The 20,971-nt window shown below is 37.6% G+C and overlaps 1 protein-coding gene across 1 annotated transcript in view; it reads right to left on the minus strand.

The window, feature by feature from the left end:
- ACSS3 (acyl-CoA synthetase short chain family member 3) overlaps window positions 1-19,508 on the minus strand; it is a 178,787-nt gene extending 159,279 nt beyond the window's left edge. Inside the window, exon 1 of the mRNA XM_033221156.1 lies at window positions 18,623-19,508. Within this exon, the coding sequence (XP_033077047.1) occupies window positions 18,623-18,933 (311 nt within the window). The 5' untranslated portion in view covers window positions 18,934-19,508. The remainder of the gene's footprint in view (window positions 1-18,622) is intronic.
- Between the last annotated feature and the right edge of the window lie 1,463 nt (window positions 19,509-20,971).

The following is a 20,971-nucleotide window of genomic DNA, read 5'->3' on the forward strand; positions in this document are numbered from 1 at the left end:
TGGCACACAACAAATGCTCAATGATTATTTTAAAATAAAAGCTTGTAAGTGTGAATAAATGTGAAGTGTAATATACTGTCCTGACACATTCTCCTTACAAATTCTCTGTTTACGCATTCTCTTCTGACAAATAATAAAAAGAATCTTACAAGGTAAATAGTCAGTGCTCAGCAAAAACAATGACTAGCTCAAAAGACTACTGTTGCACAGAAACAGAGCAGGCTTTAAGTATTTTTAAGAGGGCAACATTTTGCTTTCTTCACACAGTGATATCCCATCTAAATTACAGATACTTGGCCTTGGGAAGTATCAACTGACTGTTCCAGGAAACTCTCCAAATTGGGTAATTGCTTACTTGGAACAGAATAATAGCTGTATGTTAATTTACCACTAGGGATATTGTTTTTGTAAAAGTACTTGGAAAGTACATCTCTCCATAGCACAGATAATTATTTTAGCAGAGAAACCCGATGCAAAGACAGAGGCATTCCTTAGTCCCACTGATCGTTTCTACGTGAGTATGTATACTCAGAATCTGGCCCCATCACACCATCTCTAGCCAGACTCTCCCATCTCGACATGAAAGGACAACATAGGCATCTTTAGCCCTGCCAGATCATCTCGGATTAAAACTAGGTGAATTGCCAATGGTGAGAAATGCAGCCCACAGGAAAAAGAATAGAAAGAAAAGCTTTCAGGAAATCAATGGCTGTTATCTGAGCTGAATCCACTGTCAATGAAGAGAAAAGGCATGAATGAATGATCTTAAAGATTCTCCGGTTGTGAGTCATGCCTGACAGTAAATTCAAAGAAGTTAAGGATACCTTTTATCTTGTTTATTTGTATTCTACAGGAAAATGCAGGAAAAAACAATAAGTGAAAGGACATAGGATTTGGTTTAATCTAAAAAGGTGGAAAATGTAAAATGATAATTAATTAGATTAATATTAAGGGTCAAAGTAAAAGATAAAAACATTTAGGTTTCAAAGCATAAGTATATTAAGTTCAAATATAGTGCTAATAACATCAGCTTAAAAGTACAGTTTTTAAAGGAAAGCATGCTTCATCAGTCAGTCCTTTTCATGATTAACACTTAGGGACTCTCTTAGGAACAGTGATCCCCCATCAACCAATTCCGACACATCATGATGAACTTATAAAGAACAAAACTCCAAACAAGAGCAGGTTCCTAGAAACCAGATCTACAATCCAGGATGTCCCCAGGGCCACAAGTAGGTAACTTTAAAGAAACCTCAGAATTATCCAGAGAACCAGGAGGGAGTGGAATGGAGGGTGTGCTCTCCCTAATGACAGCTAGTACTGGTTGGAAAAAAACAGAAGCCTGTATTCCTGATGATAACAATAATGAAATTATGAACAAAGAAGGAAATGAGGAGAAGGAGAAGAAAGAGAAAGAGCAGCAGCAGCACCATGCAGGGGAGGAGGACCCCAACTAGCTGATGTGGTGTTAACGTTGCTCTGGTTAAGGAGAAATGGGAGGAAGAGAGGAGAGAAATAGACAAAGATTGACATTAATGTTCTCTAAACCTGAGGACTTTAGGACCATACATTTTTTCATTTTTTCATATTACATCTTTATCTTAACTATCCATTTCTTTCTCTTTCAGCCTATAACTCATGCAAAATGACATGCTGCAATGTTCTGATGAAATGCTCCTCTACAGTGGAGGCTCCCAGAAGGCAGAGAGCATATCCATTAACTCATTCTGCTCAACATTTAGCTCATGTCCATAGGGAGGTGTTGAATACTAGTTCTTATTAAAGAGAGGGAATCCAATCAATCATTTTAGAATGTCCAAAAAGCACTTTTCCTTTCCATCGAGACTTACAAATTATTCTAAGATTATTTCTGTAAATAACATGTAATTGGGAGAGATACACAGGGAGAATCAATTGTGTCTTAATGTTTTACTGCTTATGATAAAAAGCTCTGAAGCAAATGTAACAAAATACTAAGATTTCACAAAATTCAGTGTTGAGTGTCCTCTAAGTTATTATCTTTAGTCTTCAAATATTTCATAAGGAAAAAGATGGTAGGAACTTACAATATTTATTTTTTTTTCTTTGGAGAATGGCTGGATAACATACTTTGAAACCTGCTAAGAATTCACCAGAAGGAAGGAAAGAGAAACACACACACACACACACACACACACAGAGAGAGAGAGAGAGAGAGAGAGAGGAGAGAGAGAGAGAGAGAGAGAGAGGAAAAAAATATCCTTGGAATGCCAAGCCCAAAGATGCAAGTCTATCTGCCTATTTACAATAGCAAATAAAGACAAACCATCTAAATACCAATATGAAAAGATTAAGAAATACTTATATATTCACCCAATATGTTAAATATTCTGTGTACATTAAAAATAATGAATGAGAAAAATGGAAAAAACACTTCTTGCAAGGGAAAAAAATGAGCTGCCAAATAATATGGATGGATAGTACAACTCCATTTCTCTATGAGAACAGAAATAGAGATCCAGGGAGTCAAACAGATTGACAGACATAGATTCTTGATTTTTTAAAGGCATGACACCTACACATAAAATATAAATACATAAATGCAAAAACTGGTGAATCTGAATAAGACCTATAGCTTAGTTCATTGCATTATGCCAATGATTTTAATAATGTACTATAGTTGTATAAGATGTTATTACTGGGGGAAGGTGGGTTATGGATACAAATGAACTCATTGCATTATTTTTGCAACTTCTTGTAAGCCTATAATTATTTCAAAAAAAAAGAAAAAAAAAAAACACTGAAGGGAACTATGCCTATGCCTAATATACCAAGATATTTGACTTTCCTGCATTTACCTAATTAAAATTTAAAGTAATTCCTATTTTTACAGTGGGAAAAAAGTTATAAACCTACATTTCAATCAGAATTCTTTTTTTTTTTTTTTTTTTGGTGGCGGTGGGGACAGCATGTCGCTCTGTCATCCAGGCTGGAGTGTGCAGCCGTGCGATCTCAGCTCACTGCAACCTCTACCTCCCAGGTTCAAGCGATTCTCCTGCCTCAGCCTCCTGAGTAGCTGAGACAACAGGCATGAGCCACCATGACTGGCTAATTTTTTTGTAGTAGAGATGGGGTTTCACCATGTTGGTCAATATGGTTTCGAACTCCTGACCTCAAATGATCCGCTTACCTCGGCCTCACGAAGTGCTAGGATTACAGCCGTGAGCCACCATATCTGGCTCAGAATTATTTCTGAATAAATAAATCCCAATGAAAGTAATTTAAATGTAAGTCTCAATCCTAGGCCTTGCATTTATAAAACCTCTCCCTTGATAATTAAATCACACTACATCTCCATCTAGCATCCAACCTATACCTTGCACCCAAAAAAAAATCTTAAACACACAGACACAAACATAACATAGACATAGCCACAAAGATAAATCCAACTACACTAACTAGACACCATTGGACATAACTTTAATGCTAAGCAAAACATAAAATTTTTATCCTTTTTCTCTAGCCTTATACTCAAAACAATCTGAGAACAATGTTACGAAGTACATCTTTACTTTATCTTTGTCAATAACCCCACTATCTATAGCCACATTCCTAGATGAAACGTTTTCCATTAACATTTTGATAATTTGAAACTTGAATACAGTGCAGCCTGCTCAATTATCTAAGAGTTCATTATCTAGCTGGTGCTAAGGAAACCCATTATCTCCCTTTATTCTCTCTTTTCTGATTTGTCTTTCCCTTGCCTTCCTACTTGTTATCACCTCTAACAAAAAATGAGAGGCTGCACAAAGGGATAAAATTAAGATTAGTTGTATTTTTTTAATCTATTAAAGGATTCATTAGTTAGAAAATGGCCACTGTTCACCAAAATGGAACACTGTGTGCTCTAGTTTTTCACACCTCAACAATCAAAGGCAATTCAGAGTAGAACTCATTGTAAAATAAAATGGATTTTATTACTCTTATTTTCAGAAAATAATAACTAGATAATCCATATCACTTGTTATTCCTCTACTTTTATTGAACAGGAAAATGAATGCTATTTTACTGTAAGCAAAATGCCCTTTTTCCTTGCTTGATGTATAGCATTGTTTTTCAGAGTTAAAACTCTATCTGTAATCTCATCTAGTGCCTGGAATAGTGCCTGGTCCAGAGAGGTCATTCAATAAATATTGGATGAATGAACAAAATAAAGAAGAAACAAATGCATTAACAAATGAATAAACTCCAGAGCTAAAAACAAAATAAAACCTACTTTTATAAATATAAAAGGCGAACAAACATATGTGTGTATGTATATATGTATGTATACACAGCTTGTTCTTAAATCTGTAACACTGGTATTATGAGGATAAAATAGGATTAATTGGGGAGGAAACATGACACGACGAGAAGCTGATACACTCTCAAGCATAGTAAGTCTGTTTTCTCATCCTAGATCTGTTATCTCTGCATGGCAAGTGAGCATTAGAAGTTACTTAACTTTCCTTAAATTCTTAAGAACTCATGCTTTTAAGAAGTTAAATAACTATGGTAAGAGGTGATGCTGTCATTATACACCAATATGTTTTGTATCCTGTAACACTTTAACACACACAAACACACACATACACATGAATACATACTTAAAGTAAAATCATCTTTTAAAATTTAAAAGATTTTGATCTAAGAGTAGTATTATACTATTTCCATCAAATACTGTCTTTGAAATAACTAGTTATTTAATTTTTTTAAAACCATCCGTATTAAAGGTTTTTTAATAAAGATAAATTTGAAAATTAATATTTTTATTAATTAAGTAAACCAAGGTAAGAGAAAATTTCATCAAATTAGGTCTACTAAGCCTGTAATTACAAATTACATTTTCAGACAGCTGTTGAAATATTTGAGCAAAGTAAAAAGATGCTTATGCTAGACATATGTAGATCTTGAGAAGTCAAGACCCAATATTTTTAAATAATAATAAAAATAATAAAATCAGTTTTATATTTTTCTAAAATTCAAGCTTTTCAGATCCAGATAGGTTTTTACTCTAATATATTAAAATTTTATCATAATTTATGATAATAACATAAATGCATTCCAATTCAAAAATTTTTATATGATTGCTATCACTTTTTCATTCTGTGACTTAGTTTTCTTAACATATTTACTAAAAGATGACAATCTGATAACATAATATCAACCCAATTCTTAATCTGAAATCCTTGGAATCTCATATGTGCCTAAGAGGCAACCTTTCCTGTTCATTCTCATATAGGTAGAGTCAGCCCTCCATATCCACAGGTTCCACATGCACAGATTCAACCAACCATGAATCAAAAATATTTGGGAAAATTAATTTTAAATAACAATATAATAATTAAAAAATACAAATTTTAAAAATGCAATACACCAGTTATTTACATAGCACTTACATTGTTTTAGGTATTACAAGTAATCTAAAGATGATTTAAAGTATATAGGAGCATGTGCATAGGTTACATGCAAATATTACACTATTTCATATAAGGGATTTGAGCATCTGCAGATTGTGGTATCTGCAGGGAGTGGGTGGTGTTCTGGAACCAATCCCCCACATAGGTGAAGTGTTTCCCTACTTTCCCTACTTGCAGTATATATGTATTTGTCTTGATAAATGGAAACCCATGGATTATAAAATATCCTCTACTACAGCTTAAAGATCAGAGAATGAGCTAAGGAGAGGCAAAGGCAGCCAACTGCCTGAAAATAAAGCTTAGACCCAAAGCTTAGATGACAAAACTTCAAACTCTTTGGTTCCTTGATAGAGGATTTGTGGATTATTTGGGGTTCTAATTGGATAGATGACTCAGGTAGTATCTACCTGCAATTTATATAAAAACTCAGATTTAGGAGATGGATTAAGAAGGTAAATCTGTGTATGGTATATCAGTTCAACTAATATACAAAAGGCTCTGTGCATTCTACTGTGAAGATCACAAATGTAATTTACACCTGAACTCTGCTCTCCTATTACCCAGTGCTGATGTATCAAATTACTGGTAGAAGTATCAAGAGTGTGGGCTTACACAATACATGTGAAGTGACAAAATGGCGATGAGTATTGAGCACTTTTGCCAAATTTGCTTAAAAGAAAACAAGATTGAAGTGCTTTTTAGGAAAGAACCACTAAAAATGTTAAGATAAAATCCTTAGAGACATTGAAAGGTGATGAAATCGAAAAGACATGTTCAAGTTGGCTCTGGGAAAACAGTGAGGACTTCCATTTCTCTAAGATAAGAGGAGAGTGGAAGACATACAGAAACATAGAGAACAAGTAAAGCAAAGGGAAGTTAAATCCCTGATTAACATTTTTAAGAATGCTATATTGCTTTCATGCTTTTTCAGTCTCTAGGTTCTGCTATGCAAAACAGAAGGTAGAGAGCATAATTACCACCTATACTGAAATTAGGCTCTACAGTGTGACCCAACTGAGTTGAAAAAACTAAGTCCACCACTGTATGACTTTGGACAAGCTACTTATATTCCTGTGCATTTGTTTACAGTGTTATAAAAATGCATTATAAGAGTTTTTGGGAAGATTCAAAGAGATAATATATATATATATAGTGATTAGCATAGGGCTCAACACAAATCAAATTCTTCGTAATTAGTATTAGAACAGCAGTACTATAGTCTTTGCCATTGTCATCGTTTTGTTATTACTATCACCATTATCATTATTGATGGTAATACAACAGGTTACAGAAAGGAATGACTCAGTAACAAGCTAGAGAATAATCACGTTAGTTTCCTTCTCTTTCTATTACAGACTCTCTACATATCTTATCATATTTTTGACTCATCCCATAAACACTCAAAGGAAGCATTTAACATTTTTAGATCATTTGTTTTCCAAAGTTTGGCAACGTCTATGGAATAACACAGGTGAGAGACACTGCAACTCATTGTCCCTGCACTGGATTCCTAAAAAATGGGATATTCTTATTAGAACTAAGGGAGCCAGTTGCAATGCAATTTCCAAGAAATGTATCTCTGCACTTAACATACACCATTAATCAAGGTTTGCCCACCTGCATATCTTCTGCTTGAAAATGCACAAGGGAATTAGGATCAAGATAAAAAAGAATGAAAGAGGGCTGGGCGCGGTGGCTCAAGCCTGTAATCCCAGCACTTTGGGAGGCCGAGACGGGCGGATCACGAGGTCAGGAGATCGAGACCATCCTGGCTAATACGGTGAAACCCCGTCTCTACTAAAAATACAAAAAACTAGACGGGCAAGGTGGCGGGCGCCTGTAGTCCCAGCTACTCGGGAGGCTGAGGCAGGAGAATGGCGTAAACCCGGGAGGTGGAGCTTGCAGTGAGCTGAGATCCGGCCACTGCACTCCAGCCTGGGCGACAGAGAGAGACTCCGTCTCAACAAAAAAAAAAAAAAAAAAAAAAAAAAAAGAATGAAAGAAAAATAAAAAGAAATAGTACACATCAAGGCATTTAAAAGTAAATAAAACCAACAACTTACATATAATGAAATCCTATTTTTTTATTGAGAGGTTGGAGGAATACATTTTCAAGTATTCATAATTAGATAAATCAATTAGGCTATTTATGATCATGTTCTTACAAAAATAACATTAAAGCATACTATAAGCAATGAATAATGTGGTCATTATAGATTTTCCTTAAGCCAGAAAATCAACAGAGTAGTTTTAAGGAAGAGATTAATATTGCTTTCTACTGTCCAGGAAACATTTCTAAAGAAGCTGTCAGGTCATTTAAAGCTCCCTTCCTCCCACCTTTAGGACTGTCATACACAGTAAAACATTAAAAGTTTATTTTTTCAAAGAACAGCTATTTTTTATTCCATATCTAGAATGTTTTAGAGATGTAGACCCACATTTTAAAAACTCTTCTTATATCACTATTTAAAAAGAAAAGTAAAAACTTTAAACAGTTTCAGTGTAGAAGAGTTAAAAAATCTTAAAAAATCTAAAATTAATTGAGACGATTTTCAAGAAGCAGTAGAATATATTTAGGACCACAGACACTAAATTCAGCCGGCCTGGGTTGAAATCTTAGCTCTGCTATTTACTAGTTTTATAAGTTTAGGCAAGTTTCTTAAGAAACTATCTTTCCAAACCCTTTAAACAAGAATAACAATTGACCCTACCTCACAGAGTTGTTATAAATATTAAATAAAGTAAAGCACTTAGTATTGTATCTAGCTCATACCATGGAGACAATAAAAACTTAGCTGTTTTCATGATAACGGGTTTTTTATGATAACAGATAATAAAAAGGTTAGCTATTTTATGATATACCTGATAATATTTACGTACTTTAGCTGACTAAATTATCCCAACAGTCATATAAAGTTATTATTTCCCCCTCAATCAGTAAGAACAGGCTGGATCATACCATATGATAACGACTGCAAAACCTCAGTAACTTGCAAAACTAAATGTTTATTTCTCACTCATACCACTCCATTGTGGGTTCAGGCAGACTCCCCAAAACATTGTCATCTATACGTTTTTGCTCAGCAATCCAAACTGCTTCTATTCTACATGTACTTCCACAATGGCCATGGCAGATGAGAAAGAACTAAGAATTGAAGCTCTGGCAATTAACTAAATGAAAAGCCTTGCTCCTCTTACTGCAGTGGCCAAAGCTAATCACATAATCAATCACATCTGTGTGGGGAAGACCACTCTTCCTACATACTAATAGAGGAGAATAGATGAGAAAACAAACGACACAAAAAATAGTAATACGCATCACAGTATGTATTTTATAATTCTTCTGTATTATAATTATTTGGACCAAGATATTGTTAAAAGAGTACAGGCAAGATTTTTTACCAGAAATCAGTTTTCTCTACTAACTGATTCTCAACATTTTTTCCTTCTAACCACCAAAATTAGGATATCCAACAAATTCGATTGATAACAGTGGCAAACTTCATCTGTACTTCAGGAGGGAGAGTTGGGAGGGAGAATTAGAGAAAGGCACAGTCTAGGTATTTGTGGTTTATTATAGAAAAATACTTGCCTCTCAATTGAAAATCAATGGAATTCTATGAAAATAAGAAAAGGAATGTGGAGAGAAAGCAAAGTGAGATTAGTGTAAAAGTGGACTTTTCTAAGCTCCCATGCTCTCATTAGATTAAAGTTATTTAGCAAATGGTCAATAATACCAAGCAACTATTTTTTTTTAATCTTACTAAATTTTTCTACAGATATCTGGCCATATCTACAGTAGAAATTGAGCATTCTTTTTGTTCCTCCTTCTTCTCTTCCTCTTTCCTCCTTCCTCCTCCTCCTGCTCTTCTTCTCCTTCTCCTTCTTCTTCATCTTACCAAATTTATTTTACTTAACTGCTGCATCCACTTAGGAATGACATCTTGAAAGATTATACTTGGCAAGTGTTATTATTCTACCATGAACACCTTAAGCGAAGGTATTCCTATTGTCCAGAGTCAGGTCATAAGTCAAAGACCTACAGACTTTAATTGCTTTTCCTCTCTCTTAAAGCAATTAATGTTTTAAATTATTAAAGCCATATAATTAAACTCTATCCCTCTCTAATTTAATATTTGAAAGAGTTTCTGTTTTTTACTATCCTCATATTTCCAACTAGACTCCTTCAAACTCAAAATTCACAAACTTTAATTTTCCTAAGATATTATAAAAATAATACCTCTCTTTTCTATGTACTGTTCCTTACCTCATTCAGCTAAACACTGACAAAAACAAATATAATTAATACCTTTAATGTACCAAGTTCCCTATCCACATAGTCTAGATAAAGGATTTGAATTCCACATTCAGGTATACTTGAAACTGTAATTTAGAGAGGTTGTTACATTCATATATATAATTGCAAAGATCCATTAGCCTCCCACACATTTTTCTTACAAATGTCACATCACAATGGAAAGCAATGATCTCCCTCATAGAGTTGCTGCTTGTTGCTTATGAAAATAGAATTTAAAAAAAAAAGAAGCAGCAGCAGCAAATAACTTCAACCACTGTATTTTTTCCTCCTTTCAACTAATACTATATGTGGCATGACAAAAGAAAAGTAAGCCACCTTTCAGGAGGTGATAAGAGTTTGGATTTTCCCCCAACACCCGGTAGTTGATCAGTCACAGCCTATTGAATGTCCATTGTTCATTGATTGCGCCATTTGGCAGGCAATCCATCCTTGCTTATGTAATTGCAGCATTCCTGTAGTTCACTCTGTTCTGTCCTGAAGGTTCAGCAGCATGACAAGCTGAGAAAATTAGATACGGGACAGTACCAAGCTACTGACCTTCAGAATATAAAATAAGGCCCATCTTTTAAAACTGGTCTTTCCTGATGAGGTTATTTTGAGAGGCCTTATTTCTAACAGGCAATTTTTCATGCCAACCAGATACCTTCTTAAAATATTTTTATATCTATAAAATAATGATGATTTTAAATTTTAAATATACCTGTACTGTGTACAACGCTATGAATAAATTCATTTAATTTAGAGTTTGTCAAAAGGAGGAAAATTCTTCCTCTTTATATAACACTTTTGCCTTCAAACCAGCATTAAATGTAACTTTAAAAATATCTGACAAATACTGAATTTCCCAAACAATTTAATGTAGCTGAGCATTTGTTTGCCAAAGAGCCGAAGTTCAATAGGGGGATTAAATTGCTTTCTGGATACATGAAATCCCCATTATATTTTCATTTATTTTCCTTTGAAGCAATCTCAAACTCACAGAAAATTTGCAGTTACAACATGAAGTACTTTTTTTTTCCCCTTTGAAACCTTTACTGACATGATACACAAGAACCCCAGAATAATTTAATATGTAATTGTTACAAATAAGGACATTCTTCTAGAGAACCATACTATAACCATCAACTTCAGGAAACTAATATTGACACATTACCACCATCCAATCCTGAAATCCCATTCTGGCTTCTTACTTGTCCCAAAAAATATCAATTATAGTGAAAATATTCAGAAACTACCTCTTGCATTTAATTCACATCTCTTTGGTCTCCTTCAATTTAGTAGCCAAAAATCTATTTCAGGTTTACCAAGACTTGGCAATCTGACTTCTGGAACAGTTGCCTCGATATTTGGAGGAAAAGATTCTGAGCTTAGCCACTGGAGCTATTATTGCTAGCCACTACTAACTAGCTGTGTGGCCTTGAGCTTCAGTTCCCTCATATGTAGAAAGGGCATGATAATACTAACTTCGCAGCATCTGGGGAAGGAATAAACGGAAATACATGACTCTATTGTATAGCTGATAGTTCAGAGAAAGGACTCAACAAATACTAATTATCTTTTCCCTTTTCAACTGCTTCCTTATCCTCCCTGTCAGACTCACAAACAAATGTAGAGATATTTAGCTCACTAGAATAACTCTAGTGTTTAAAAAGAACAAACAGATCTACTGAGTACTTTTTATACCAATTTTGAGAATTTTGCAACCTGTTTCTTTCAGCAGCTCCTAGTAGCAAAAGCAAAAAAATAACATAAGAAACCACACAAAGTTCAACTTGCAAAAACAAGGAGTCCTGTTGAGCAGTAGGCTTCAAAACAAGCAAAATTCCTTTCATTCCTATTTCATAATTTCTTCACTTCAGAATTTAAGCATAGATTTCTTCTTAAAGGGAGAAGAGGAAATAAGGAATGAGGAAGTAACTGTCTTTTACTTGACCCAGATACCACCATACCGCCATATATTATCCTGTTTCATCTTCCTGTCACTGTCGAATATCCTCATGGAATGTTTTTGCCTATACCAGTTCACTCTGTAATGCGCTATTCTGGCTTTGGTCCTCATCTTAATATTGATATTATCTTATTGAAAGTCATCAAGGATCTCTGAGTCACAGCAGATTTTTTTTTTCAATTCTCAATAGCCTCAAAGCATCTCTAGAGTCCTTGACCACTATTTTTATTTTTTTCTCCTTTACAATGCATGACACTAAAATATCTTGCTCTTTCTTTTCCTCTTTCTTTGAATGTCTCACCCATTTCCATAGTTTTTTTTTCTCCCACTTTTTCCCAAAGTTCAGTCCTTTTTCTCTTCTCTTCCCTTTCTTTCTCTCTTTCTCTTCAACTTTCATAAGCTTCTACCTCTCAGCTCTTTAAGATTTATACTAAAATCTATAATTCTACATCAAGCTCTCTCCCAGTTTTCAGCCTTGTAGTTTTAATTGTCCCATCAATTCCTCATCTGGACATTTAAGTCAGATTCTTACAGTTATCATGTCTTTACTACCCTGCATCCGGCTACCAAAAAGTCACTATGTGTAATTTAATTTTTATTCCTGACATTCCTCTCTTTCTATACCTCCTGCTATTATCTTAGTTCATTAGTCACACTATTTTATGTTCTTGTTACTCTGTGTTCCCCAATATCCCTCATTTCCCAACCTACCAAGAAATATTGAAATCTGAAGTCCAACTTGGCTTCTGATAATACTTTCATCCTATCACCTTCTTAACAAAATGTTTCCATGGATCATTACTGCCTTATTAGGTACTGCAAACAAAAATGCTCACAATGGAAAAGTTAATGGCTGGGACACGCAAAGTGTAATGAAATAGGGGTGAGGACAGTGAATAGCAAACAAGCACATGTACCATTTAAAGGGTCAGCAGCTGCTCAGTTCCAGCAAAGAGTTGCTGTGCAGGAATCCTGACCCATTGCTGACAAATATTCTGGTTTTTGGTTGTTGTTGTTGTTGTTGTTGTTTGTTTTTTTGAGACAGAGTCTCACTTTGTCACCAGGCTGGAGTGCAGTGGCACAGTCTCAGCTCTGACTCCTCGTATCAAGCAATTCTCCTGCCTCAGCCTCCCAGGTAGCTAGGATTACTGGCATGCACCACCACACCCAGCTAATTTTTGTATTTTTAGTAGAGACGGGGTTTCACCATGTTGGCCAGGATGGTCTGGATCTCCTGACTTTGTTATCTGCCTGTCTCAGCCTCCCAAAGTTCTGGGATTACAGGCGTGAGCCACCGTGCCCGACCCATTTTTTCTTCTTTAAAGAGAAGACCAAGGGCCAGACACAGTGGCTCATGCTTGTAATCCCAGCACTTTGGCAGGCCGAGGTGGGCGGATCACAAGATCAGAAGTTCGAGACTAGTCTGGCCAACATGGTGAAACCCCATGTCTACCAGAAAAAAAAAAAAATACAAAAATCAGTTGGGTGTGGTGGCACACATCTGTAATCCCAGTTACTTGGGAGGCTGAGGCAGAAGAAACGGTTGAACCAGAGAGATGGAGGTTGCAGTGAGTGGAGATCACACCATTGCACTCCAGCCTGGGTGACAGAGTGAGACTCCGTCTCAAAAAAAATAAATAAATAAAATGCCAAAAGCTGATTTTTTTTAACAAGAAATTTAGATTTTTAGACAAAATATTCCAATTTTTAAATGCTAACGAATTAAACAAACAAAACTTCTAGGTCAAACAAAGCCTATCTGCGGGCTTTAAGGCATGTTGTGACCTGCAGCCTAAGAAGTAAATGCAAATGCCTTAGCTTGCTACTCCAAGCCTTCTAAAAGCAGGCCAAAACTATTTTCTGAAAGTAAGCCCCAGCAACTCAGACAAGCCACTAAAAGCCAACTGGTTTACTATAACTATCCTCTAGGGACACTTGGCTTTTCTTACCTCGATGTTTTTGTCATCTTGTTCTCTGCACATAAATGACTTTTCTCCTAAGTCCTACTTTAAGATTCATTCTAAATGCTACCAGTTCCCCTCAAAACTTATTGGACCACATTAGCTCATGGGAATATTTCTTTCATATTCCAAAGATAATCATATCTAGTTTTACGTGGCAGGGACAGTCCTAGGCATTTTACAAGCTTCCTTCACCCAATTTAATCCTTAGAAATAGATACTGTCATGATTCTAATTTTGCAAATAAAGGTATTGAAGCTTTCTCAGCTTAAGCGGCAAAGCTACAGTTGAACTCAAGCCTGTATTGACCCAGTGAAGAAGGAAGAATAGGAAATTTACATTTTGGTCATGTATTATGTGACAGGTGTTATGTGCCAGGAAATAATTTAAAAATCCTTAACATAACTCAAAAGACCATTCACAATATGGCTCTCTCCTTCCATCTCAAGATAATTTTCTGTCATTTCTTAAGCCCCAACCACGTAAACCTTTTTAAGTTTCTGGAACTTACTAAACATGTCTACCTCATGGCCTTTGCATATGCTATTTTCTTTCCCTGGAATGTTCCTCCCCACTTCTCATGTGTCTAACTCCTACTCATTTTGATCTCAATTTAAACATCATTTCCTCTAAACCCATCTCATGATCCTTCTAAAGAAGACAATATCATATCCCTTAAGAAAGATTGTATTACCTAGCATCAACTGCAACTCTAAATTGTGTTCATCATGTTGAAAACCAGATATGCATGTTCTCACTTATAAGTGGGAGCTAAACACTGGAGACATACAGATATAAAGATGGGAACAATAGACACTGGGGATTCCAAAAGGCGGGGAGGGAGAGATGAGGCCAGGGTCGAAAACCTACCAGGTACCGTGTTCACTATCTGGGTGATGAGTTCAATGGAAGCCCAAACCTTAACATCACACAACATGTCCATATAACAAACCTGCACATGTACCCCTGCATCTAAAATTTAAAATTAATTTCTTTGGTAATAATTTAACGCATGTCTTTCATGCTGCTGTGTGGTGAGTTGCTTCACTATCTCCTTCATCATTTTCTCTGTACTGTACATGCAGTGGGTGAATGATTAATGTCCTTTAATTCTTATAAGCCATTTTAAGACTTGGCAGGATTAAACAACCTTAATCTAAGCTAGTAAGGAATTGAGATCCTGCATGTTGAGAAACCCACACTATTTCGACTACAGAAATGTTAGCCAAGCTTAAGTTATTTTTTAATAATCTGCATTTAGTTAGTCTTTTCCTTTTTGGTTTATAGTCACTGTTAATACATATTGATTTCTAAACAAATGGTATATGAGAATCCTATCATTGAATGTTGTTTAAGTAAAAGTAAACTAAAATTGGATTGTAATGCTTCCATAGAAAGAGATAAATTGATGGCCCAGAGAGTCAACCACAATACATAATAGAAAAGTGAATTGACTAATCCTTCAGAGAGTGGCAGCTGGATTTCAATTTCAGGATAGGCAGCAGGATGTCTATCAGGAGAAAATAACCAGAAACATCCACTTTGTTGTTCCAGGATTAAAGAAATTGCTACGATTGCAGTTCTCCACTGAAGTCTCTCTAATAGAGACTTTATTACCCAAAGAGCCAGGTTTTAACAATATGGAGTAACCACCAAACTGTGAGGAGAAGCAATTATGTATAAATCCCTAAAGCACCTACTCATAATTTGGATTTGTTTTTTGAAGGTCTCAGAAATTACAGGACTGGAAATGCATTAAATAGAGTCATTCACTACAATGGAAGTTCCCTTCCATATATCACCCTTAAAGATTTCTACTCCCTGTCTATATTACTGCATGCATAAAATATTGCATAGCTTATGTCACTGCAAAAACTAATATTCAGTACTATTTATGTGTTGAGACTTTTGATAAGCCTGAGGGTTCTGAGGGGAGTTTACTTTTATGAACAACAAACAGACAAGCTTATAATGAAGAATCTCTCTTGCCTCTGGGAAGCCAAAGGGCATCAGAGACTGTGACTACACGTATGCCAGCTCCACAGAGGACAGAACAATTAGCTATAGCAATCTCGCCTTGTTTTGCTTAAGCACTTGGCTGTCAATATCTCCCTTCTCCAGATCTCAGCTTCAAAGAAAGTAAGTAAAGCTCCTTCACGCCAGATTGTGCCTAAACCCACTTATCACCTCCCAAAGAGGTGTTTTGTTTTATAGCAACAAAAATCATCAAAGCTATGTATCCAGTTAGTTGACTCTCACTTTAAAAATTTATATGCTAACTCTGCCTTAGATCTTGGGGATATAAAGCCAAACAAAATAAAACAAAAGTAAATTCAGTCTGCCCTTCCTTGAGTTCAGCTTTATGGAAAATTGCTAATCAATCAAGACTATCTTCACTTAGGTATCCAACGCAGTCATAGATTTAAATTGAAACTACCGACTAACTGAAATTTAAGATTGGTCTACGTCTACTTCCCTCCCAACCCTGCTTGCCCAGTCAGAATTCTTGTAAGATTGAATCGCACTGCTGAAATAAATAGAGTCAAAGTTTTATCACTTCTTCACTTTGATTTTCTAGGCATGAGTTCAAGACTGAAAAGATAAAGAATTCGGATACAGTGTTATCAAATGTTGATCTATAAAAATATAGTGACCCTTTCACAAAATTTCTCATTAAAGACCTCTTATACATACAAATTTTAGAAAATGTAGACAAGCAACTAGATATTACAAAAAGAAAGCAAGTTATTGGAAAGGAAATCTCCTAATCTTAAGCTCTACTTGCTGGGTACATTGACACTCACTCCCAAGGCTCTCTCCTGGGCCTTTGCTGATCCCCGATTGCACTCTCAGATCACTCCAATCTGTCCTTTCTCCTCCATTCCCATTGCCACTGTCTTAGGTCTGGCCCTCACTGTTTTTCGTTTAGAATACACCTGTGTTTTCTTAACTGAATGCTACGCACATTAGTTTTATAATGGAGATGGCCACATAAAATCATTTATAGCACCATGTTTTATGACAGATATTTGTATACAAAACTTTGAGAAACAGTGATGCAATAATCTCTGTGTTTTCATCTGAGGAACACTAGGAGAGTTTCCTGCTCCTAAGATAATTATGGTCTGAGAATACAAAGAGAGTTATTCTTCCTCTAACATTTATAGGGCCTAGTGTATAAAGACATAGTCTTCATCCCTTACTAAGTTAAGCCTCCACTTATTTCCATATTTGCATTTCGGCAAAGTGAAACAGAGATTAAGTCACTTCACTGTGAACACACAGTCAGTAACTGTGAGAAGTCGAACTCAAATCCAGGTAGTCCGGCCTGAGAGTCCATGCTTTTAATCTTTACGACTTCTAGAAATCAAGGACTAGGTTTTACTCATTGTTGAACACCCAGTGCCTTGTTCACTGTCTGGTACAGAAAAGAGGACCAATCAAATACTATTGAAAAAAATAATTGATAGGAATGGGCAAGGTGCTTGGATTCTAAAGGAGACACCATGTCATCCCCACACACTTATGAGAGGACTGGGCATGGTGGAGACACAGAACAGGCTCTTGCTAATTCCATTCCAGACTTTTTGCTCTAACCATAGAGACATTCGTCCACTGCAAACCTGACCGTGTCATTCCCCTCACCTCATTGCTGAGCAGTGTTTTTGAAACTTTTACAGGAGACATACTCTCTAATGGCTGGCAGATGAGAGCAATCACACCCCCAGCGGGCAGGCACATAAGGAGCCACCCTCTGAGATAATCACTGACTGTGCCTCACCCTCAGTATCTGAGCAAGCTTGATATTTATTCTACAATGTGTCTCTGTTTGTTGTAACACAAAAAATAATGCTTGGCCGGGCGCGGTGGCTCAAGCCTGTAATCCCAGCACTTTGGGAGGCCGTGGCAGGCGGATCACGAGGTCAGGAGATCGAGACCATCCTGGCTAACACGGTGAAACCCCGTCTCTACTAAAAAATACAAAAAACTAGCCGGGCGAGGTGGCGGGCGCCTGTAGTCCCAGCTACTCAGGAGGGTGAGGCAGGAGAATGGCGTGAACCCGGGAGGCGGAGCTTGCAGTGAGCTGAGATCCGGCCGGCCACTGCACTCCAGCCCGGGCCACAGAGCGAGACTCCGTCTCAAAAAAAAAAAAAAATAATAATAATAATAATAATGCTTAAAACTTCTTATAATTCCAACTCCAGGTAGCAGACTTTACAAAATACCATGACTTCTAACATCACCTGGCCTATATCTATCTGTATTCTTTCTGGGTACACCATACTGCAGCTTCATACACACAACAGGCCTATGGATCTGGTCCAAGCTACTTAGCACAGTACATAAATCCCTTCCCAACCTAGCCCCCAGACTCACCACTTCCCCTCCTACTTCTCCAGCAACCACAGTCATTTGCAGTCACTGTCTCAGTCACATTTCAAGCTGTTGTTCACCTCTAGAACTTTGATAATTAGGGTCTTTTCAACTTTGAGAAGACATACTCATCCTTCCAAACCCTTCTGGGGTGTGATTTTATTGAAGTCTTTTCTCAACCCTCCCACCCCACAGTATGAGGATACTTAGTTATAATTCCCTAGTTTATTGCACCACTTGCTTTGTTTACATAGTAGCTCCCCTACTGGACTGTGCGGTCCCTGGAGGCAGGACCTTGTTTTATTCCTCTTAATATTCCCAGTGGCAAGCAGAGCCTTGCCAGTCAGGTAAATCCCCCGTTTTTTGGGACACTGGGTTCACAATAGGTAACAGGGTCCCTCAAGAGCAGAAGGCAAGAGAACTGACTACGAAATTGAAATGAAACACGAATTGAGGGGTCTGAACACATCTCCAGTTTCAATTTTCTTTCGTGATAGAATGCCAGATTCCAGGTCCCAGGGAGGTCCTGGCGCCCAAAAAGTTACCAGGGATGGGGGATCGGGTTTGCACAGAAGTCACTCACCAACTGGTAGAGGGCGAGTGTTTGTTCTCCAGCGTTTTAGTCCAGGGCTTGTACCAGCTGATCTGCTCAGCAGCTTTGCCCCAGAACCTCTCGGGGTCGGTCACCGAGGCTGTGAAGTGGGTCTTGTACTCGCTGCCACTGGCAGAGGACAGCGCCCTGCAGCCCCGACCTCCGAGACCGCCCCGCGGGCCTGGGGCCACTAAAGCCCTGAGGGCCGCACCGGCCCCCCGGGCCGGAGACGACCCGGGCAAGGTCCCTCCGAGCCCCCCGGCGCCGGTGACTTTACGACACTGCAGCCAAGAGGGTTTCATCTCCGCCGGCCACGCGCGGTCCCCGAGTGTGTGACAAATGGGACTCGTGCAACTTCCTGGGGCCTGAGGGAAGCGAATAGGAGGCGGGGGCAAATTCCAAAGTGAGCCCGGAGCCCAGAAGTTTGGAAGCCACACTAGAGTCGCCGGGAAAAACCGACCTGGAGCGACCGGAGAAGCAACAGGCTAAAGTGGGGGCCCCGGGACAGGGGTGTCACTGCACAGTTGCAGCAGGTTAGTTGCGCCACTGCACGAAATCCAAACCTCTACACGAACTTCCAACCCCCGGAAAAATCGCGCTCAAACTCCAGAACGTCCTCCCTATTTCAAAACACAAGTACTCTTAGGAAGAGGCCAACGGCCCAACTCTTTCAATTTTCAGTCCATCAGTTTGTACATGGCTAGTTTAATCTTTGGGAGGTCGTTGGTGGAGGTGGCATCGCCTCTGACCTGCAAGAAACCAGCAACCCGGTGAGTTGCGGCAAGGCTCCTGATTGTTATTTATTTATTTATTTTTAAAAATCAGCTCAGTCCCTGGTTACTGAAAACACAAGCGGCTCCAGGGCAAAGATTGCTCCGGGATTTCCTGACCACTGAGAGGGTAGGAGGAGTGAAAGGAGGTTGTGCCAGACAAATTGGGAAGTGCTTCTTGGAGTGATTGACAGGCCACAGGGAAGGTAACCCCACTGGGATGTGGATTCACCTGCTGACCAGGCTCCACATGGGATCTAGACAGAGAGCAGATAGGACTTGTTGCATTGCCTCCCTTCTAATTTGTTTGCTTGGAGTTTCTGTGGCTTTTCTTCTAACGAGAAAACAAAACAAACAAACAAACAAAAAACAAAATAGGAAGTAAGTAAAGATGAATCAGAAGAGGAAACTAGGAAAATGTAAAAAGAAAGGTGGTATATATTACCATCTAGGTTTAATATTCTTCAAGCTCCGCTATTATTTATGCTTTACAAATTATTATGTGTTTATTTAACACATAATAATTTATGTGTTATTATGCCAAACACATTCTGTCTTGGTGTGACAGTATTTGCAGTTTTAAATGTAAAGATATGTATTTCCAAATCTGAGGTGAGAAATAGTGACATGCCGCTGACCTTGGGAAGGATCATAATTTGAGAAGCTGTAAAAAAATGATTCTGCAGGAAAAGAATAATGTGGAGATAAATGCTAAACAGAACAGAGGTAAGTCTAATGCAAAACGGAGAATATTTCTTTAAATAACCACCTCCCTTTTCACTGAAAGGCAAGACATTAGACTTTTCCCTGACATCTGCAGTCTACTTTAGTCCTTCCAAAGGTCTCAAATCAAATAATGTCTGATGGCCAAAGACAAAGTCACCATTTAAATCCAGAGAAAGTTACAAAGCCATTTAACCTCTTGGTCCTCTCCAGAATGAGAGATTTAGTTATTGCACCTAGTATGTGTTCATATTGTGCTGGGCACTTCAAACAAATGTTAGCTCCTGTAATTCTCATAAGAGTACCAAGAAGTGGGAGCCATAATCACCTGTTTACAAATGGAGCTAGTATAGAGATAGATTGACTTGCCCAAGGCCATGCAGCTAGCAAGTGAAACAGTCAGGATTCAAACTTTATGGATGCCCAGTACTTCAAAGCCCAAATGTTTTGAATTACAGATGTGCCGTGATACAATTTACTGACACCTCAAGGTGTAGGGCTAGGGGAAAACCCACTCTAGTCCTGTCACTCACTCCAGCATACTGTGCAAATATGATCATTTTATCGCTGTGCCATGACTTGAACAAGGAAGGGAATCTGACTCCAAAGTCCACGATTTGAATTCCAGTCTGAGTATCTTCTACTTTTTAAAACAGATCTTAGAATTCCAATAAAATATGACAAATTGAATAGCCACATTCATTCTTCTCCTGAAAGAAACTCCACTGAAAGAGAATCAAAGAGGGTGGTGGTCATGGTAAAAAAAAAAAAAAAAAAAAAAACCTACAAGGATAAAGAGAACAGGAGAAGAGAAGAAACCAGATGAAAGAACAGAAAGAAGATGAAT

The sequence above is a fragment of the Trachypithecus francoisi genome, unplaced genomic scaffold (genome assembly GCF_009764315.1).
Source record: "Trachypithecus francoisi isolate TF-2019V2 unplaced genomic scaffold, Tfra_2.0 Lachesis_group11, whole genome shotgun sequence".
Classification (NCBI taxonomy): domain Eukaryota; kingdom Metazoa; phylum Chordata; class Mammalia; order Primates; family Cercopithecidae; genus Trachypithecus; species Trachypithecus francoisi.